The sequence below is a fragment of the Oenanthe melanoleuca genome, chromosome 5, assembly GCF_029582105.1.
Source record: "Oenanthe melanoleuca isolate GR-GAL-2019-014 chromosome 5, OMel1.0, whole genome shotgun sequence".
Classification (NCBI taxonomy): domain Eukaryota; kingdom Metazoa; phylum Chordata; class Aves; order Passeriformes; family Muscicapidae; genus Oenanthe; species Oenanthe melanoleuca.
Window position 1 is genome coordinate 14211374 of NC_079339.1, and position 22578 is coordinate 14233951.

The 22578-nt window shown below is 39.9% G+C and overlaps 1 protein-coding gene across 5 annotated transcripts; it reads right to left on the reverse strand.

Moving 5' to 3' along the window:
• Positions 1-358: 358 nt before the first annotated feature.
• Positions 359-22573, reverse strand: HPS5 (HPS5 biogenesis of lysosomal organelles complex 2 subunit 2). Of its 5 annotated transcripts, none has more exons than XM_056492929.1 (23): positions 22501-22573; positions 20792-20961; positions 20268-20378; positions 17654-17718; positions 16847-17039; positions 15238-15371; positions 14446-14661; positions 14060-14131; positions 13722-13810; positions 12607-12785; positions 12234-12392; positions 10989-11148; positions 8844-8967; positions 7016-7162; positions 6422-6496; positions 5329-5930; positions 4063-4189; positions 3723-3878; positions 3033-3152; positions 2625-2738; positions 2208-2314; positions 1265-1550; positions 359-814 (listed from the first exon to the last, which is right to left on the reverse strand). In XM_056492929.1, exons 2-23 carry the CDS (start codon positions 20897-20899, stop codon positions 754-756), a joined length of 3405 nt encoding a protein of 1134 aa, XP_056348904.1. In that variant the 5' UTR covers positions 20900-20961; positions 22501-22573; the 3' UTR covers positions 359-753. The 5 variants fall into 5 exon arrangements, with proteins under 5 accessions (XP_056348904.1, XP_056348906.1, XP_056348905.1 ...); XM_056492931.1 differs by lacking the exon at positions 22501-22573 and adding an exon at positions 21888-22153 and having other exon boundaries at positions 14446-14657; positions 15234-15371; XM_056492930.1 differs by lacking the exon at positions 22501-22573 and adding an exon at positions 21976-22079 and having other exon boundaries at positions 14446-14657; positions 15234-15371.
• Between the last annotated feature and the right edge of the window lie 5 nt (positions 22574-22578).

Below are 22578 nucleotides of genomic sequence, written 5' to 3' on the forward strand. Positions count from 1 at the left end.
TTAAATGACTCTGATTCAAATTCCACTATCTTGAGTTTTGTTGGAGTATCACAACTGATGTCCATAGTCACAGTACACAAACAGGTATGGGCAATTTAGAAATATTGTGCTTGTAGTTTAACAGTAAGTTCATTTAACAAGTTTGACTATTAATCAGCATTTTTAACCATAAATCCACTACTTTAAAATATTTTCCTCCCATTTTAAGACTTGGCTTAACTAATGTATTTCAAATAGGCAATGCCTGTCCATATAATTTAAGAAGAGGAAAAAACCAACGGGTACCATAACAGGCACTTCTACAGCAACAGTAAAGGTAAATTACATTTACAGAAAGTTAAACAAGTGTAGGCTTAGACACTTCTCAATGGTTTCTCATGTTTCCAAACAAAGAAACAAAAAAATTGCATACATCATAATTTAATACTTAGGGACTCATATCCCTGAACACTTAAGTTATGGACTCACAAAAATTTAGGAATTTTCATCTTGGCAATCTGTGAGCTTCATTTCAAGATAAATACTGGCTTATTATGGTCTATGCTCTACATAGTTCAAAAGCCATCTTCAAAGGAATAAGGAAGAACTGTCACCACTTCCAGGTCAGATATCTGCCAGATGGAGACTGGCTTAGTATTAACTGAACTTTTAGACAGCAGTTTGTTATTTTTAAGGGCCTGTGAAATTTAAGAGGCACTTGAATATACAGTCATTACAGTATAAAATGTTCCCAGAGTTCTTCCAAGTTGTTTTCTATGCTTGCTGAGACCACAAAAACCGGTCACACCTTTCCAACATGGACTGAATCAGCGCTCTGCAATTAAAGCAAAGGGGAAAAAAAGAGGTCAAACAGTAAAAAAGTTAATAACAGAAAGAACAAGAGAGTTTTGATTTGCTTTTTAAAGGGAAGTTTGTAAAAAACATCATTGCACTGCAGAAGTAACAGCCTGACATCACCATTCACACCTTTGGAAGGAAGAGGAGACATCAGATTGTGTACAGGTCTCAGCAGGACAGGTCTGTTTCAGAGAATCTCCTTCATATACACATTTAGTGTATGATTTCCTGTTTCCTCACTTTCAATTTTAAAATGCCTATATTGCAAAACACACAGTTCTTAAATAATAGGAAAGCTTTCAGATGAGTCTAAAACCAAAGATAAAAATGTGAAGCACTTTATCTTCTTGTTAACCAAAAAGGAAGTTCTGAGCACTGAGGAGAGCCAAAAAGAATAGTGTGTATTTTCTGCTGACACATCTCTTACCTCTGCCTTTTCTCAGCAATTCTCAGTATCTCACAGACACCAGTAAATCTCTCAGACAATTCTAGTGTCAAGCCACACTCCTGTAAGAGAGGCAAGGCACGATTTGGGCCAATGGCCTTGGCCAGCAACAAAGCAACATTTTCTACAGTGATGCAGTCTGGGCAACTCGGGCCCCCGTTGCTGACAGCATTCCCATTCTGTGGGCTGTGGTGGTGGAAAGCTGTGCTGTGATTCTGTGCAAGATGCAGAACAAACTTCCACTCTTCTATGGTCTCTGGAATGGCACCTAGAGGTAAAATGAACTTTTTACATTATTTGTAAAACAAGGATTATTCTACAACTACCATTTAAACTATATCTGTACTCAAAAGGGAAACTAGTTATTCTGTTTTACTCTGAAGATTTCAGGAAACCAAGCATTATCAACAAGCAAATTGTGCACAGAAATGTACTGACTCAATGTAAAGATTTAGTGGTGAACACACATAGCTTCACAATAGTTCAGTATTCAAGGGTTTGAATTAAGCAAAGAGACAAAGTTTTGTTCGTCTTAGGGCTGGAGTGAATTTTCTCCTGAGTTCTGCATTGTGGTACACACCACTTTGCTCACCCTAACTTTGGGTGTATGTACATGTAGTGGGAAAGTTTTGTGCTATGCAGGAAGGCTTCCTATTCCTCTGTCTACAACACCAGGGCTAGCTTTAACTCCCAACTGATAAACAAACCAAGATTCTTTAACTTTTAAGCATTTTCTAGCACAACTGATATCACAAAACGTAGCATGAAGATACATTATGTTTTTCAAATATACTGTTCCACACACATTTAGGGCTGCAAAAACACTTCAAAAAAATAAAAGTTCAACTCAGCTTTGAGCAAACCAGTTTATAAGGGCAGTTCCTACATTACAGAAGTATGTTTACACAGCTTAGGAATCACTAACCATCTTCTCCACTCAATAGGCTCAAATCATCCAAATGAACAATATTAGTAAAGGCTTCCATTCTTCTATCCAGCTCCAGACAGAGAAAAAGATATCCAGGCCAAAATCTTGAATAAGAGAGTAAAGATTTACAGGAATCAAATACTCAGTTCAAATCAAAGTTAAGAACAATCATGTGCTCATTTAAGTATGACTAAAAGCAACTAAACTTAATGAATGCCAGAAAGAGCAGAGACATGAGGAATACCTCCCATCTGACACATTAAATTGAACATTCAATATTGACCCTCAGAAAAGGAAAGGTTTTTAAAAAAACCCTGTCCAAACAAGAAAGAGATACAAATGTAAATGACCTATCTTCTCAGGGTCAGAATACCCACTAACCAGATATCAAGCATTACCAAGTTTGCTCCTTACCCATGTGATTTACAGATGTGAGCCATCTTCTCTTTCATAACAAAATCAGCTGGCAGTTTAATCAAGAGCAGAATGAGCTGGCTGTAGCCCCAAGTAAACAAATGTGATCGTGGCCTAGAAGATGAGAAATTCAGTTTTAAGGCATTATTGATTTTCTTCAGAACATTATAGCAGATTTATGAAAAGAGAGGAGGAAAAATGAATTAAACACCATGTACAGTCTCAGTAAAGCAGTCACTCTGGAAGGCATTGTAAATAAAAGTTCTTCAATCCTTTGGTTGTTTCTGCTGAGCTCTGCAAAATGCTCCAAGGAGTCAGGTATCCCAACTTCCACACAAAATCTAACCCAAAACCAGACCTGTTAAGTCTTTCTGCTGCACTCAGGACCTTGGGTGAAACCCACTTTACCTGGGATTTCCTTCCTCATCCACAGTGTTTGTCCTTTGTGGAGCATCATGAGAAACTGCCAAGCACAACCAATCCAACCGTACAGATTCTGGCTGCAGAAGAGACCTAAGGAGAAATGGCCTGGAAAACAAAGCAGACACTAAAAAAAAAAAATCCTACCAGTTTTAAATACATCAGATATGGAGAAGCAGAGATTGTGTGTGGACAAATTAAACAAATAAACAAAAAAAATGGATGTAAAACGAAACATGGAAAAGACTAAAATGATTTATATTTCTAGAAACTGAAGCAACCACAGAAAATTAAGTTTGCAGGTTGAGTTCCCAAAGATTTGGTTTGGGGTTTTTTTTGTGTTTGTTTTTTTGGGGTTTGGTTTGCTTGGGGTATTTTTTAAATGCCATCTAACCCTGGTATACTGAACTGCAGACATAGGAACAAAAAAAAAAGTCAATTCCATTAAAAGTATTATTTAGGAAATCCCTCTTAAAACTAGATACTAACCTAACAAAAACTCCAGTCTAAGGCCAGCTACAGCTGGCAGAATTAATTGGAACTTAATGCTTAAGAACACCAAGCAGACAGATACAGAAACACAAAATAACGTCCCCAAAAGCCAAAACAAAAAAACCCTGCACACAGCTACATGACAAAGAGAGCAGACAGATAAAAAGGATTCTATATTCCCCTCACCTTTTATCCTCAGGTTTTGATTTCACCAGACTATCCAAATATGCTAAGAAGTGAGCTGGATCATTCCTGCAAAGCTGTTTAATATCAGAAGGCAAAATAGATGGGTGGAACTTGATCAAGGGCCGAAGAGCTGTTTCCCCGAATTTTTCATAAAGCCTGGAGAAAGAGCGAGGATAAAAACTATTTTCAGTACCAAACAGCAAAATTTTTTTTTCAAGATCTCCTGCAAGTTCAAGATAGTACTGCAAGGTGATCTCTCTAAAAGATTCCAGAAATCTTCATCACAGGCTAAGTGAAGCAATTCCCGCCAGGAAGTTATGAAAAAGATTTGCTTACAAACCTTTGAGCATGTGCCAGCAACAGTGGGCTGTCATCCCATGGCCCCAGGTCATGCAGCAGCTTCAGTATTTTCAACATTTCATTCTCATTTTCCATTGCTAAAGCTACTGGACTGTGACAAGTTAGTTCTGAAATAAATCAGTTCACAGGTTACAAGATTTGGGCAATTTTTTTCCTTAACATGTCCCGCCCCTCCTTTCATCCTTCTGCTGAACAACAGCTATCACTGCTTTCACGGGAAGTTCAACCCATCTCAATCCTGATCAAATGCAGGTATTAATCTCCAGGCACAAGTGCAGTCCAACTGAAGACAAACTGGGAACACATACACTACTTTCACTTCTAGGGCTCTCAGAATCCAAACAGTGAAGAGATTGCCAGAAATACATGCACCAAACACCAATCCTCAAAGCAAGATTTTGTTGTTTATCTACTCTCTGCTGGAGCAGAATCAAGACTAAGGCTTTAATTCACTCTTAAAAGAAATACATAAGGCAGAAGCTGAGTGCAGAGAACAGAAAAGATCTGTTTTCTAATATCATCATGAAGATTTGGTTCAATAAAACTAAAGAGGCATCAAAAAGATCAGAAAGTACTTCTGTGGAACAGGAAAGTGTGATCACAAGCCATTCATCTGCATGGAATCATCAACTCCATTCAGTATTGTTTCATATTAACCACATTCCTTTACTTCCTTCGTATTAACCACATTCCTCCCGTGTAGCCCCTTCCTTCTGCCTTGTTTCTACAGACTTGTGATTCTAATTACAATGCTATTGCTCTTAGAAGCTCATATGTTTGTAAACAAACAAGGCTGGGATCACTACAGTGTTCAATCAATAAGGTCCATGCAAACTAACAGGTTCAAATTGCAAAGTGGGAAGAGAGCAATCTCTCTCCAAGGAGCCAGCAATTCTTTTTTTTAAGAAATCACAGGTTATTCTGAGTTGAAAGGGACTCACAATGATTATCAAGTCCAACTCTTAAGTGAATGGTCCATACAGAGCTTGAACCCACAATTATTAGCACCATGTTCTAACCAGCTGATCTAAATTCTACCTAGTATTTGGAGGAAAAGCAATCCACCAAACAACACAAAACCAGACCAGAAACTCCCACACACCAAGCATCTCCCCCCCACCACACTACACTGCAGAAGGAAAATCTGCAGACACAACACTGTGAGTGTCCTCAAGGCTTTTTCTTTTTTTTTCTCCCAGACAGTGTTATTTTCAGTTTAAGCAGCAATACAACATTCATTATTTACCTTTCAATCCTGCCATGTATGTTTCCCATACATGAGGGCTGGTGGCACACATGGTTGTAATACACTGCTTTACTCTCTTTAAATCCAAAAGAAAGAAGTAGCTTTGCATAAATCTACAAGCCAAGGTCCCTGAAGATGCTGGCAGACTTCTGTCAGAACTCTCTTCAGGCTTACTGTTCCCACAGGAAAAGACAAGCAGCTCAAAGCACAGAGTGCTCAACTCCACCAGATCTTTCAGAACATTGGGTTCGATGGCACATGGAGGGGACACCTGAAAGCCACAGCGCAGAGACCCTGTCACATCTGTACTGTTTTCACATGTGGTTTTGCTCACATAGGTTTTATCAGTATTTTCCTTTTCCATGCAGTCTTCCAAAATACCACTCTGTTCCTTGTCCACTGGGTCTCTGTCAGCTGGAGCCATTAGCAGGTTTTCCTCCAGGATTGCCCTCTGTTCTTCAGCACACACAAGCTTGCTTTTCTTAACAGACAAAGCAGAATGCTCCTGGCTGAATTTTTCTTCTAGATAGACAAGCCATTCCTGTAAGACCTTTCTCATACACTGAGGCTCTAACAAAACCAGAGGATCCTGGAGCTTGGCTCTGCAACATAAAAAAGAAGTTTCCTAAGTTTATCTATTATAAGATGAAGTTTCAAATATAACTATATATAACTAAATAACTATACTCCTACACTTGACTTGGAATCAGTGTTGGGTTTTTTGTGATTTTGACTGCATCAAACAGAATTTAGGCTACTTCACACTGTCTGCATCTGATCTCAGCACATTTTGAGCTCCCTAGGATTTCTTTCCAAATTAATTTTTATTTATGATTTTGATTTTTTTTTTAAACTATGCCTGTACTTAAGACAAAGGGATAACACTAGAAGAGCTTTTAGTGAGTTTTGCTCGGTTTAAAAAGAGGAATCAAATAATTCACCAACCAAGATCCTTTCAGGTTATGTTAATACACATTTAAAGCACCACTCTTACATGCATGTAAAATGAATGAAAAGAAAAATTTAAAACATCCAATCATTTTTTTCTGCCAAAGCCTAACATATCCATACAGTAAAAAGTTTCTCTGCTTACATAGTTTCTGCTGTTGCAGCCTTGAGGTCTCTAAGAGGGTCCTCTTCAGGAAGCTGGCAGTTCTGGGGTTCTGACCTAGAAAATAACATCCATTTCAGCCTTTTCTAAAGTACTAATTTTTATAATTTACGTGAGGATTTCCTGAAAAACAGGAACACTCAACACTAATTCCTTTATTAAATATAAAGCTTTCACTTGTAAGATGGAACAGCTCAAAAGAAATTAGGGATAAATTGGGCATGAAGAGCAACAGATAATACTACTTTTTGGGGCTTTCTATAATTGCTTCTACTCCAGCTACAGTAGATTTCTGCAAGTACTGAACAAAAAACAGTACCATGCCACTGCATGAAAGTAAGTCCAAAATGAAAAATTAGCACTGGAGTATGAAATTACTTAGCCCTGTGTTCACTGCCTCATCAGCTCTAAGAAAGGAGTTGGGAGAACCACTCAAACACAACATAAGAATGAAGGCATCTGGAAAAACCTAATGCCATGTTCCTCATCCTGCTTGAAAGAGTTTTTTCCCTTAGGTTGCTATCCTCAGGACACCTAGCAAATACAACTGCTAAGAAAATGTGATTTTACACTCACTCTTTTTCTTCCTGGAGAGATACTACTGGATTAAGAGTTAGTTCTGGCAGCTGCTCATCATCCTTTGCTTCATGCTTCCCTCTAGATTCAGGACTTATGTGAAGTGTGCCAATCTTTTCTGTGGTTTTGCGTACAAAGCTGGAAACACTAAGAATCACAAGTTCAAATGTTTAAAATCAGAAGTTCAGAAGCAAACAAGCAAACCAAGCACTCTTTTCATTCAAACCATCATTTCAGAGACTTTATAATCTGAAGAACTTTTGGGAAAAGGATGAGAGCAGTGATGACCAACAGGAACAAAACTTACTAAAAACCTGCTCAAAATTCATACTCCAGTCATGATCACGTTTTCATCACAAAATAGAAACCTGAAGTATTTAACACTCCTGCTGGAGAAGCAGGATCATATACCAACATAAGATACAGATTTTGACATGTATTTGCAATTTGTATGCAAAGAAATGCAGATTGGCTACACTGCATTTTAAAGCTTTTAAACATAAAGCATCTCCAGGGAATTATGTCACTCTTGGTGGTAAGAAACCACTTTACAATGCTTCAAATTAATTCTTCAGATTACAAAGCTCACCAACAACATCCTTTTCACTCAGCAGTCCCTATTCCTTCAGATATTTTATTGAAGAGAAAGCTCAACGAACATACCAGAACTCAATTATTTCTACCACTGCCACAAAGAGAACTACGTCAAGATTTGAACAGAAAAATAAACTTCCTGCTTTTTGTTCTAAAACAAAAAAACAAACAAACAAAAAAATCCCAAAAACCCCAAAGCAGTATCTTTAACTAAGTAAAGCAAAAGTTAAACTTGCTGCAGAGGGCAAAAAGGATTCAAATTTAGCAAATTGGACTTGGATGTATAGAAGGATTAAAGCTAAACTTTTAAAAATTAACTGTTAATATGATAGTATTTAATTTAATGATAAATAGTATGCAGTGAATACTCAAAAATGTAGCTTTCATTATTAGCAGAAACACTTATTACTAGTAAAATCCCCAAGGCTGCTTACGGTTTAGAAAGAACTTAAAACATTGCCTGTACTTCTGATGCTTATTCTGAGATCCTCACACTGCTGATAGCAACTACAATTCTTTATTGCAGGACACAATTTACATACTGAAGTGACCTGTGCAATTTTTCAGACCATTGCTGGGCCAGAGACATTTTAGCTGAGTGATTAACATACAGCACTTTAACAAAAATTTTAAGTTATGTATTTAAGTTATGTATTTAACACTGTATTTGTACACCCACTGCCTCATCCCTCATTTAAAAAAAGTTTTAAAATATTAATGTGATTTACACATAAAATTCCATAAGTGTTTGAGAAATCAATTAGATCACTGAAAGGTTCCTGTGGGGATAGGACAGACCACTTGCGAGTGTGTTTTAGCAATATCTACCAGCTTTGAATATGTCAGTGTTTGCCCTCAAGCAACATAAGAAGCCTTGCCCCTAAGAACCAGAAAGGCAAAATCCAAAAACAATATTCAGTTTTCCTTTGAATATAAACACAACCAGAGTTTACAGGGTAACAGTAAACATTCCTAGACATTTAACAATTATTAACTGTTTAAAACTAAGGTTGAAGTCTTGGCTCCAGTGAAGTTACCAGCAGCTCTTTGTATCTTCACAAGAGCCAAGACGAAGATTTAAACTGTCTGGCAAAGCTGACTGCATCTCTGGTGTCCCAGTTCAGGTGTTACAAGTTTGCAGAACAGAGTATGAACTAAACCACACAATGCTACAAATCCAGGGGACAGAAGAGGGCAAGATGTAATGGATGAGTGAACCTGCTGCATGTTTTACCTTTCTTTGACAGCTTGGAGAGAGACGAGAGGAGATGGGGAACGGAATGACAAAGGAATACTGAATGGGAGAAATGTCTCATTCCGGTCAGCGTCACCCACCACAGATGCATGAGAGACGTTCTCTGACAAATGGAATTGAAATAAAAAGTCATGAAACAGTGGCCTGGCAAAAAAAAAATGGAACAGTGAAATGAACAGCAAGTCTCTAGTACATTAATGGATAACCTACCCACCATACTTTCCTTTTTAATACTCAAGAATGCATGGAGCCAGGTTTCAAGGGCCATTTTACTACTGACTTTGAACCTAGTAAGTCTGCTTTCTTAATAGTTTTTGGCTTTATAGCAAGGCAAATGATGATCAACAACAGTATGAAAAGATCTTCTAAAATTAGACTTAGTCCATTTAAAGGACAAAAATCTTGATTTAATCCACTGAGTTATTTATACAGCTAGGAAAATTAAGTATTGTGGCATACATCAATTCACAACCGACTGTAAAGTCGGTTGTGACCATGATTTCCAACATCTAAATCACATGGGAGCAGAGATACACAAGCCTTGATTAGGGTATAAATCACCTTCTTATTTGAAAGGACTTAAAAATCTAAGTGAGCCCACAGCTCCCTGACTTTTGATAAGAATCACATGAAATACATCCTTTACTCTCCTATATCCCCAAGAGTATTGACAAAGTGTTTTGCTTAATAATTTCCTGGTACAAACACACACTGTATCTTTAAGTGATGTCAACAACAAAAAAGGGACCAGTTTAAGTCAGGATGACACTGCATTTTGCAAAAGTCAGCAGTAACCACAGTGTTGAGAGGAAAAGATGCTTCACTGTTACAGAAAATCTACCATCAGAATCCCTCTTGACAGTAAAGGTCACAACTGACTTTACAATTGGCTGTAAATAAGGCTGCCTTTGTTCATTACACAGACTAGAAACCTAAAAACTCATTACATCTTATGTCATTGTGAGCAGGGAAACACTAAGTCCATTTCTTCCAAATACCAAATTGAGTACTCGTGCTTCAAGAAGCATCTAGAACTTCTCTACTTGGAAATAGGCAGCAAATTTGTCAGCTCTTGTGGAGCACATTAGAACCTTTATCTTCTGACATTCCAAAATTAAGTCACCTGAATTTTGACTTTTAATGTTGGAAATTATGCACTTCAGAGTTTCCTCACCTGTTTTTATGGTGATGTAGGTCAAGAGGCACACTTACCTAAGTGTATCTTAGTCAGCAGGACAATACTACTGACAAGTAGGGGACTAAATACCAATTTCTGCACTCACCCTCCCCAGTGTAGTTTTCTCCAAAGCATCCAAATTCCCTCCATCCTCAATTGGCATCTACTCCTTGCAAAAGCTAAAAATTAGCCTTCTTATAGGAAAGCCTCTCTACCATACTTAGAACTAAGACAGCTTCTCATCATCCCAGGTTTCTGCATCCCTTCCCAAACCCAACCAGAGCAGCAAACAAGACCCATTACAGCCTCACTCTAGCTTAAGCCCAGTGACAGACACTTGTCAGGAAATAAAAAAAGCCCCCTGCACGGGCTAAATGCTAGTTATTAACAATTCTAGCACCTCTACACTAATGTTTACACACGAAAGAGACAAGCTCCTGTACAAAGGAAACCCTGCAAGAAAGTTAAGAACACTTATCAGAACCCTTCTACTTTCCCTGAAGAAATATAAACCAGAACCCAGATTCAGAAATTATTTTCTGGAACAAACATTACAAAAAGATACTGACAGCAAACAAATCTTGTTTGAAACTCAACTGACACTGGCATAGACAGCTGAAGGGATTTTAGCATTAATGTTCATTACATATGGAGAGGGGGAATTTGCAATGAAGCCCATGCTTGGTAAAACCCTCCAGACCTTTTGTTTTGTTTCACTGGGTTTTGTTTGCTTTTAAGCCTGTATTTCTGTGGAGCCAGCTTTTCAACCCAATGTTTCAGGAAGGATATTGACTAGAAGGTAAGGTGACTGTTTCAACTGATCAAATTACATGTATTAATAATGAATAACTTGATGGTGGAAAGTAAGAGCACAGAGCCAACCCAGTTAAATTCTTGTAGAACAAATGAAAACATTCGACAAACATGTTTTCATTAATAAACATTACCAAGTTCTAATTGCTCATCTTCATGGTGTACAGGAAATTCTTTAAGTCTCTCATCTTCTGAGAATGTTTGACTGTGGAGGGAACATGAGTCTTCATCTGACTGACTGCCCCTTCGACTGATAACGCGGTAGATTCCAGAGTCCAAGACACTGAAGCTTTCCTGTCAGACAAGGGAGTTAGACATCCTGTGAGTTGTACTTCCTTGTTCAGCTTTCTGCAATGAACTCAACCAACCATACCAACACAAATAACCTCAGAGCACTTCCTAATACACTGCCTGGAGAACTCCTATTTAACAGAGTAATTTTATAATATCCAGAATGGAAAAGAACAGATGCCAGCAATTGTGCAGTTCAGTGACTTTTAAAAGATGTGTATGATGCAATTGCTTTTAGGAAAGCAGCCTGTGGAACAACTGGTGTACTCAGTGCAAGGCAAAAACCCACATCACCTTTAGTCCTGCAGCCAAGACTTCACTTCACCCCTTTGTAGCTGCATACCAAGAATCTGTATTCCTTCTGATGGTCAGCCATATCCAGCTAGCACAACTACAGACCCTGCAAAACTAGTTTCAGGACCAACACACTTTTTTTGCTTATGGTAAGTCTATATGGTTTACTTTCACAGTGGCAAATGAAGAAAAACTTGTCTACCACCTCAAGGTGTTATTTACATTACTTGGCTTTTTAAACTTTGCTTTGAAACACTGACAAAGTGAAAATAGGAGCTGATGCTGTATTAACCATTAAATTTGTTTCCTTTCTTGAAAAGCAGTTGTATTTTTTTTATTAGAAATATGCTTTGATTTTTTTAGAGCTCTCTTGTTAAGCTCTTTAGAAGTATTTTTTAAATACTTAGACAATTTTTTAAATAGGTCTAAGATAGTTCTGAGCACTCAGACATTCATTTTCATCACATTAGAGTTATAACCAAGACTACCTTTACCAAAGCACATTAAAACATTAAACAGAGCTGTGGAAAAAGCCATTTTTGTATCAATCTTTGTCCACATCTCAGCCATTAGCCCTGAAAAAATATAGGAAAGAGGCAGAGGTCTAAGAGCTTACAGAATGCACAGTGGTGTTTCATACCTCTTCACCCCATCTAGTTTTAGAATGAAGCATTATGAGCTGTAGTAGACAGGGTAGAAATGAAAGCCTCATCATCCAACTGAGCAACGAGGTGACTTTAAGCTATAAAGATAAAACCTGTAGATAACACTTTTGACACTACCAGTACACATACATGAGATGAAATACTGCTCCTTCTACTGCTGCATGCAGAATCTAGAGGTTCCAACTTTGAAATCAGTTCTTCCAGTTGCACAATGAGATCTTGCTGGGTTGAAGCATCCAGCTGTGACTTCAAATGTTCCAGCTTGTCTAGAGGCAAATTTTTTCTTGCCTAAAAGCACCCATGAAACAGAATTATTTCTAATACACATGTGAAAACAAAAGATATCATATATGCAGGATGATTTTCATCCTTAAAGTATAATGTTTAGATGACTTTATAAACTCCAACAAAATTAATCTCAGTAACTATGAAACTTAATGGAAGGAGGGACAAGATAGACAGTGAAGTTGTACTACACATTTACAAAGAGAAATTTACTTACTCTGCAAGAAACAATTGAGTTTTGGAAGAGACAAGAGACCCTGGCAGCAAGGGTCCAGAATCCTCTTCTCATCAGACGCTCTATGCAGCGATCCACCAGCAGAAGGGAGAGGTGCACAACTTTCCCACTTGTATGCAGACAGAACAACTCACTCTTGTGAACTGCAATATCCTGAATATCTGCAAAACCACACACAGAGCAACACCTGAATGACTAAAGCCATTAATCAACATTCCTTTCTGTCCCTGGAAGAAGGTGAAAGCATATTCCCACCTGACTGCAAACGAGTGCAAAGCACGAGGGGCATGGGGAAAGCAAGCACTGAGGAGTGCTGACCTAGCACCTAAACACTATAAAACTGTGTCAAAACTTTCCAGAGTCACATTTCTGAAAAACATTCCAAAAATGCACTAAATTACCAAAATGTTTCCTTCTGCTCTGAGATGAAAAATTAAAGCCTGAAAAAGATGACAAATATGTAATTGTTAGCTTTGAAACAGAAGGAAAATATTCACTAGTAGAAAAACAACTTTGGCCTTCCAGAAGCTTTCAAATGCAGTACTTATGCTGTATGCAAATAAAGGTTGCAAACTTTAACACCAAAATGGGGAGAAGGGGAAAGACTGACTGACAATGATTGTAGGACTCTGCCTATAACCATACACACAACTGTTTATGAGGGTTCACCCATCTGCCAAATAAATACATTCCCTGTATGCAATTTAGACAGGTTTTAGAAAAAAAACCCAGGTTTTAAACTTTCAGCAGCCACATTATCATTCACAGGACACCTAACAATGAGCCTGAGTAAAGGACACTGCAGGTTAATCACCTGTATTTTAACTACTGTTTTATGAGTCACTCTACAGCATGTTTTCTTTCTCAAGAAGCATGTTTTCAGATCTATGGAAGGAGGGGTTGGCTGGAGGAGGCAAGGTTTTGGTTAAGATTCAAGGATATACTGGAGAGATGACAAGTTTTTTATGAATATTCTGCAATCCAGTTGCAGAAATTGAGCTTGAAAAGCTTCCATGTTAGGGAAGGACTTCAGGAATGACCAGTGTAACAGAAAATGTGACAAAGCAAAGTTTAAAGTTTAAGAAACTTTAGTTTACCTTTAACTTCACTCCACAGTAAGACTTGAACACTTTGGGGAAGAAAAATATAAATGCCTTTTTCTGTCCAGGTCACCACACAGTGCTCACTGTAATCAAAGCAAATGTTAATGGAGCAACAGTCAATTGTGGTAAAAGATATAAAAATTAAAAAAAAATGTAAAACATGCAGGGATGGCACTGACTTAAATACAGCAAGCAACACGTGAGGCAGGTTTAGCACAATACTTGGGAAATTATTCTTACACAAAAACTTGAAGTTGGTAATATAAATTAGGAGAATATAAAAATTCTTAAGCCTATTTTATCAACAGGAAGCTATGCTGTCAAATACTCACGTCAAATACAGCAGCTTGGGGAAAGATAAAGATTGTGGAGAGCAGCTGGAACCAGTATAATGAGGATCCTGCCTGCAAAATAAAATTATTATCAAGTACAAACATAACAATAATAATGTTACTTTCTAAAATTCTTAATATTGCAAATACATGGCTGGCTTAAATAAACATAGTCTCATGACAGCAGCATTCATTGTGCTCACACAGACATAGCTGCAGAATCAAAGTTTTGGCATTTTTGATAATTACTGCCTACACCTCTTAGAGGAGACTGTATTAAGATGACAACTAGAATTAACATTTGACTGAAGCAGGAGTTTGTTTAGTCTTTTCAGCCTTAAGGATGTCCCAAACTAGTTTATTACTTAGAACATTCATGTTTCTACCTGAGAGTAACAACAGGAAGAGGTGGTGATGAGAGCAGCTGCTTGAACTGATGTGTGCTTTGCACTTCCCCATCAAAGTTCACTTCCCACATCCTCGAGCCAGGTCGAGCGCAGTAAATTAATGGATGCTGATTCCCACTGTTTTTTCCAACAGGGAAGAAACATGCTCCAAATTCTCCATCTCTCTCTTTATTACCAATCTTCCAGAACTTCTCTCTACAGGGGAAAAAATACACTTGTTAAGTAAGGCAGCATTAATAAAAGCCCTAATTAATTTTATGGTTTTTTTGAGTAACAAAAAATACTTAATCCCAGCTGCTGAATTGGTTTTGGTGCTCAAGAAAAAAAGCCCGTAATGAATATTACAAAGCCTGCCCAAAATTTATACAAGACAGGGTGCAGAAATATTCATTAGATGAAATGAATGCTCAGATCAAAGGGTTTTATTTCAGCAGAACCAGTTGCTCAACCTAGTTATGGGAAGGTATGAACATTCCCAGAAATGATTTCCAATCACATGAAAAATAAGACAGTGATTATGAATAGTCAGCATGAATTTATGGAAGGGAAATCATGTTAGCAGTCCTCTACAACAGAGTGACTGGCTGGGTAATTGAGGGGAGAACAGCGGATGTCATTTATCTTGATTTTAGTAAAACTTTTGACACTCCTCCTCCCAACATCTTTAGAAACAGACTGAGGGAGCATGGGCTAGGTGAAGAAACATTGATTCATTTCAGAAACTGTGTGTGGCTCTGAAGTCCAGTATTTCAGAAATAAAATAGAACTTGCCTCTCAGTGTCACATAAATAAGTGCGGGTAAGTGAAGATATGAGCAGTCTTCCATCCAAATAATCAAGCTGAACCACCCGAGAATCTACAGTGGTTATAATCTGGACAGGAAACATCACAAAAGTAGCAGCAGCCTACAGTTAAAGAAGAAAAAAAAAAGAAAACATGCTGGTCTTCAGTTCAAAATAAAGACTGTTTCATTACGTTAAAATTGCAAAATTCAGGAAGACTCCTGTATGCTATGAATACACAGCATACCACAGAGCAGTTCTTCTGGCTTTACAAAACAAGGCTTCAATGCTCAGCACAGAAGTCTAAATCCTCATTTTCCCAAAAGTACTATAAATCTAAGATTTAAGAAAAAAAAAAGTTATATCCCTGTAGCACCCTGATACTTCTTTATAAAGGTTTTTTTTTTTTCTGTAACATTAAGAGAGGGTTTTATTCCTGCTATTCTAAGCATTGTGCTTTTTTTTCAAATTCTCCCCACAGGTATGTTGAGCTAACAGCTTTATGGAAACAGACCAGAGGGATTAATTGATATAAAAATCTTCTACAGGAATTAAGTTGTTCACAAACTCACCTTCTCAGTTACCCTGCCACAAATTATCCACATACTATTATATATACACCAGTGTCTCAATTTGCATGGGTGGATGAACAGTCTCAGACAGATTTATGAATAAGAAAACTACTGGGAACTGCATTTAAATTTGCTGTCAGACAGTCACTGTTTTTGCCAGTTTAGACTGTTTTCCCTTCTTAGGAATATGACAAAGTGCATTATCTGAGGAATCAAACAGTCTATTCCTTTAACAGGCATGAACAGACATAGATTGCACGGGCTTTGCCATTTCTTCTCCCTCTCTTCTCACAACTGACCTTTCCCCCCTTCTTTCTTTAAATGTAACAATGGTCTTGCTACTTTTAAGTCAATTTTCCATCAAAATCTTCTGTGAGGGCTAGAAAGCACCTGGAGGAACACAACTATTTCCAGGTTCTGCTCCTTTTTTACTAACTAAAAAGAAAGGATCCAGTAGCAGTAAAAGCTAAAGAACACCTAACAGCTAGAAACCAGGTTGCTACTGCTAATACGCATGTCCTTTGCACAGAATATAAAGGATGTAGGCTCAATGATCATCTACCATTTATTTTATCTAATCCAGATGTTTAAGAATGAGAGCATCCAGACAAAGCCAAGCAAAATCAGTCTGGGACTGCTCTATCTCTGACCAACAGCTGAATTGAGGACTAAAACAAACAGCTGAACTTGTAGCTGGAATCTAAGCCAATAGGCTCAGAAACACCAAGACCCTTAACTTTGATACTTGCAAGTTCCAAGAAGCAGGAGATTGACCAGTTTTTAATTCTGAACATTTGAAAGCATTTTCAAGTTCAATACCTAAAATAGACAGAATAAGGATGGGGTAGTTCATGGGTCAGGATTTCTATGGTAGTCTCAAGAGATCAGCTCTTCATCCCAACAGTTAAAGCTACCAGAACTTCATCAGCTGGCAAGTCCTACGTTGGCCCACTTCACTAAAATAAACAAATATTCCACACACCAACCCCCATGAATTGAGTTCAATCAAAGTATGCAACATTTTACCTTCCCTTGTTTCGATGTGTTAATCTTGATGGCTGATACTTTTCCCACATGATCTCCCACAAAAACTCGAAGGGCAGCTGTATCCCAGCATAGAGCTGTGACTTTTCTGCCCTTATGCTCAGAGGAAACATAAATCCTTTCTGGCTTCCCACGACGCTCCTGATTCAGCTCCCAGACTACTACAAGGCCTTGGCTACAAGTGAAAAAGAATACAGGTCGAAAATAAGTCTTCTAATATTTTATCAGCCAATAAAGATGCATTTTCCCAAAGAAAAAGGAAACACCAGCGAAGCAGCATGCCTCAGAGCTGGTTCTGTTTGAGGTGGCATGGTTTCAAGAAGTGTCACACTTAATTCTGAAGAAGTGAAAGTATTGCTCTTTGCACTGCAATGTATAAGCAGCTTTGTAAGGCTGCACTTACATTTATTACACTTGTCAGTGAGGATGCAGAAAAACATTTAAATAGATTTTAATAAATATAAGTGGAATCAACTATCAATATCACTCTACTATGTAAATGAAAATGCTTCTTTTCATGCTGAAAGGTCTCAGAAAAACATTTATGATCATAATTTCACATGCATGAGCTCTGCCATAGGTGTTCTGTTACAGAAATAATACCTAATCTAGAACAACTATTCCAGAATAAAAACGTTAAGCAAACTGTCTGTGCAGAGAATTATCCTGTAGTGGCCTCTACCAGTTAACCTGGTAAGATAACTCTTCTCAGAGTTCTCAGATGAAGTCTGAAACAAAGCTTCTTAAAACTATTAATCTAGTGCTCAGGTTTGTGAGTATGTCACTCACCTGGTGGCAACAGCAACATAGTCTTCATCATGCAAACAACAGGCTACCCGGGAAATGGCACCTTCCTGAAAGTAAGCACAGGAGTAAGAGCAGATGAAAGCTGGTTTTGGTTTTTTTTTGTCTTTTCCAGGCTAAACAATGGTGGCCCGTCCACCTAGTCCAAATTGGAAATTCAGACCCAAATACAGGCAAAAGAAACATTGTTCCCACATGTCTGCCCACTGCCCAAGTGATGTCGACAGCCGGGTCAGGTATATTCCACTTAACAGGTACAACAGAAGGAGCTTTGCTAGCAAACATTTGTACAATATCAACAGAAGAGCTCTGGATGCTAGGCCTGCACATCTTCCCTAGCCTTGTCTTAGAGAGATCTAGCACCTGTAGGAACTCACAGTTTTTATAGTACCACTTTCCCTGCACTCCTATGGGAAAGCTCACAAACTCAGTATCTGCTGCGTTCGTAAGATCTTGAATCCTTCAACAAAGAGTTACTGTGCTTGCATCTGTCACATCAACCACGAGTGCCTTATCCCCCTTCACGAAGATCAAATCAGGCTTATACAATTCATTTGCGTTGTTCCTTATATGTGGCTTCTGGAACACAGTCCAATCCTCCCTCTTAGCTTCACAGCTCACAGATTGAATTATGTCTTTTAATCCTGGCCTCTTGAGTCATTGGACAGCTCCCAGTTCTTAAAACAGGACTGTTGTCTCATCATCAGTGCTGCAATGTCTGCAAGATCTAACACACTCCTCATGCCTACCCCTGGCCAGGAACTCTCTTGTGGGGTAGACATTAGCTCTCAATTGCAACGTGGTTATCAACTTCCTGTGAGGTATGCCTCTGTAGCATGTTAACCATCCATTGCTGATGTTATCATTCTCAAAATTCTCAGTACCATGGCCCTGGGCAACCAGATGTTTCCACTTGTAAAACTCAGATTTCCACCAATTACAAGGTTTTTGAAAGTGGATGCTAGGAAAGGAAATCTCCCATTCCAATACATCTTCACCACCACCAACAGAACTTGCCATCATTGGAATAGGCTCCCAAATTGGCAGGATGGACTCCTTACTGCCAGCTCATACCCATAACTTCTCAAATAACAGCTCCAGATGTTGCCCTCTTAGAAACATCACCAGAGCCTCATCTGAAGAATGAGCTGATCTACACAGTCTTCAGGGCTGTGTACTTGGAATAAGCGCTGCCAGTTCGATGACACCTACCCCACCATCCTCACAACTCAACTACAAGATGGCATCACACACATTTGGTGGAGGGAAAAGTCACTCCTTGACTGAAGTTCTGATTAATAATTCAAGGGATTTGAGGAACTCAGATCTCACCTCTGTGTGGTCCACCAGGTATACCAGTCTCTGAATAGTATAAGTCCTAAGTATATCGACTTTCTGAAGAGGCTTGAGTGATGTGTTACTAATCTGATGGAGCCACTCCTCCAGTTTCTCTGATTGACCTGAGTCAGCAAAGCCAGTCCAGGGATCAATCCATGTGCCAGATATTTCTCAGAGCACCCTGGGTTGATCATGTTAAGGGGGGAGCCACTTATTTAGTCTTTCTCTATGCAAGTCAAACAGTCTCTGATATCAGAAATATTTTTCTTTTTTCTCAGCTCTCTTTTGCATCCAATTAGTTGTTGTTCTGGATGCTCTCTGACCATGGAATCTTTGCAACTTTAGAACACTGGTTGCCTTTGTAATCTGGCAAAGCCTACTCAGACTACCACAAAACTTTTCAAAAACATCATTCCTCACCACTTGTGGATCTTGCCCATCCAAAATTTTCTTGAAGGGCCCCCTGGCACATGGTGAATCTGTACTGCCTCTACCACTGTGCAGCTTTCATCTTTAAGATATAAACCAGATTCATGCCAACAGATGCTACCACTCTGCTATGATGTGGTTGGTTCTTACTATTTCTTTGATTGCAAACACTGAGCTTACTCCAAGACACAGCTGACAACAACCTGACAACACCAAGGACCGCAGTGCCTTCTCTGATTTGCAAAGCACAGAAATTACTCTTCTGTTCTCACACCTCTGGAAGTTGTTGTGACAGAATTAACTGAGGTGCTCCCAGCTTTAAAAAAAACTGGCTGCATTCATGCTATACTGGAAGTGACTTCTAGGAAATAGCACCTGGTTGTACAGATAACAATCCCTGCTTCATGATCTCTTCCAGCAACAGCAAGTCAGCCCATCTTTTCTTCACGTATCCAGGCACATCAGTTTGGACATTCAAACACTGGGAGTTATCTACTTGTGAGTTGCTCTGGTTTCACAGTCAATTTTTTATTCGAATCCTTAAATATTCTGTGACTTTGTGGCTGTGGTTGAAAAGTAAGTATTTGAAAAACACAGGTCTGACACTGAAGTAATTTTTTTTCACATCTTGTGAAATCTAATATACCACACACTCTAGGGACAACCTCCAGAACCACATCCTATTTTAAACATAGCAGTCAAACACTTCATCTTCTTTAGACAACTCAGTAAGCTGAAGATGCCTATTGACTTTTAAAATACATAAACTCGAACTAATGTTTCTTTCCCAGCCCCATTTTTGAAAATTTTCATTTAAAATTTTTATCCTTACCTTGTGAGTGAGAAAGAGTCTTTGCTTCCAACCATCCTTCTGGATGAGATTCAGCCCTCCTCCTGAACTGCCTAGAGCCAGCCATCTCTTTGACACATCTATACAAGTGCACTGAAGGAATAAAATTCATAATGCATAACCTGGTAAGATCTGATCACAACATCGTCTTCTTGCATTATTATTACGGTGGTTTTTTAAAAGGCTTTGCTGTTTACCAACTGTGTGTACCACTCTTGAACCACTGGCAGTGAAGATTATTAAACAGCACTTTGCAATTGGAGCAAGCAGTGTAAACTGTGTCAGGCTGTGCTAAGTACCCACAACTACATTAAAGAGACACACACAGAGTAACAGGGCCCATTATTTTTACTCTTTCTTCCCAAAGTACTCCCCCCACTAATATAGCATGCACACACGCCAAAAAGAATTAGATTAATCCTATGGCTTAATCAAATAATTAGCCAAATGGGGTCATTACTTGAATTATAAAATAATTTTAGAAAAGCCATACACCACAAACTCACCTTAAGACGACTGGAGTCCAGCCTGAGTGCAGAAAGCAATGGATCCAAACACTCCAACTCTGCCAAGACATGGTTGTAAGAGTCTGGAATTACTGGCACAGAGGCCATGGATGCACACGACTAGTGCTGTTCACTCATGGGTGCATTACAGCTTCAGCTTTTAGCTGTACCTGCCAAAAATCAAGTTCTTGATTAGTTCACTTTTTAGCATCAGAGCTTAAAGAAACACCAAGTGTTTTCCTACTCAAAACCCATCAGGTTCTAGTCTGTCAAAAAGAGGCCCAAGGGTTGAAAAATAAGACCACTGCTTCATTTATGAGAAGTTTTTGTTCAAGTTCACTTCTGAAAACTTAACCTACCAGATAACTCACCCAGAAACAATTAAACTATAATTATATTTACAACTACCTGTGAAACAAGTTAACATATACCTAGAGAAAACAGATTTTATGGAAAAAACTTTTCCCCACAGCATGCACCCTCCATTTGAAACTAATTTTCTCAAGGAAAACATTTAGCATTGGCATTTTATAACTACATCATATTCTCCCCCAAAACTAAATTTAATGAGTATTGTGCTCATGTTATACCAAATTTAGAATTAGCTGCATTTGGGCATTTTGATACAATTATAAGCTGTCCTCTCCACAGTATGTCTTTTCCCACATTCAAGAGATAACACAGAGTGAAAACCAAGAATTAAATAACCACTGAAATCGCAACCTCATATTCTTCCTAAGCAGCACATACTTTAAAATAACTTCTTGTTGAGTTTAAAGTTTAAACCTGTACATTGCTTAACAAAACCCCAAACCTGTTACACTGCGCAGTCAAGTCCCGGAATTTCTAAGCAACACTTAGTATGCGATCCCATAATTAAGGAACTCTCTCCCAGAAAAGCTGTCATGGGGGAAATTTACATTTCCTCAAAAGAAAAGCGAGCGCTCACTCTCACCAGGCGCCAGGAAAAGGGAAGAGGCACACTTAGCCAACGAAACTAAAAGTTATTTCTTCAAAATTCTCAAAGCGTCTTAAAAACCTTAATGACTCCTTCTGGCCCCTCCGCCCCATCCCGCCTGTGCGGCCCTGAGCTGACCCGCGGCACGGCGGGACTCGGCTTCCCGCGCCCGGAGTAAGGCAGAGGATCGCGAAGGGCAGACGAACCCCCCGGAGCCCTCAGAAACCGCGGGCAGGGGACGAGAGGCGGGCCCCGCTGCCGGCCCGGGGAAGCCGCGGGGGCGGGAAGCACGGCCGGCTGCCGCTCCCCGGGGCCGCCGCTCCCTCGCTGCGCTCCGCTCCGCTCCTCGCCCGCCCGGCGCCGCTCACGCCGCCGCCTCCAAACAGCGCGGTCACGTGACCCGCGGGAGGGCGGGCGCTCCGCGCCGCATCACGCGCCGCCCGCGCGGGAGGAGCAGCAGGAGGAGGCGGGGGAGCGGGAGGAAGCGGCGTCACGCGCGCGCGCACCCGCCCGCCGGCCACGTGACGCCGTGACGCGCGCGGCGCCCCCTCCCTCCCGGCGCGCGGCCGGGGCCGAGGGGAGGCCCCTCCCCCGCAGCGAGGCGGCGCCGCCGACCCGGGAGCGCAGCAGGACGGGCCGCCGGGGCCGATGGCGGGGGACGAGCGGGGCCCGCGCGAACGGGTGACAGCGCGGGACGGGCCGGGCCGGGCCGGGCGCGGCGGGGATGGGGGCGGGGGGGCGGTGGCGGTACCGTTTTACTGCCGCGTAACTGCCCCCTCCGCCCGCCGCCGTCATGGCGACGGAGGAGAGGCCGCCACGTGACCGGGGC

Bases quoted from the DNA above. Each gene is read 5' to 3' on its own strand.
- HPS5 (XM_056492929.1), bottom strand. From the start codon at position 20,899: ATGGCCTCTGTGCCAGTAATTCCAGACTCTTACAACCATGTCTTGGCA. The intron at 8,968-10,988 runs GTAATGTTTATT...TCCATTTGTCAG, and splicing joins AGATGAGCAATTAGAACTTG to AGAACGTCTCTCATGCATCT. The intron at 7,163-8,843 runs GTAAAACATGCA...TGTGATTCTTAG, and splicing joins CTCCAAGCTGTCAAAGAAAG to TGTTTCCAGCTTTGTACGCA.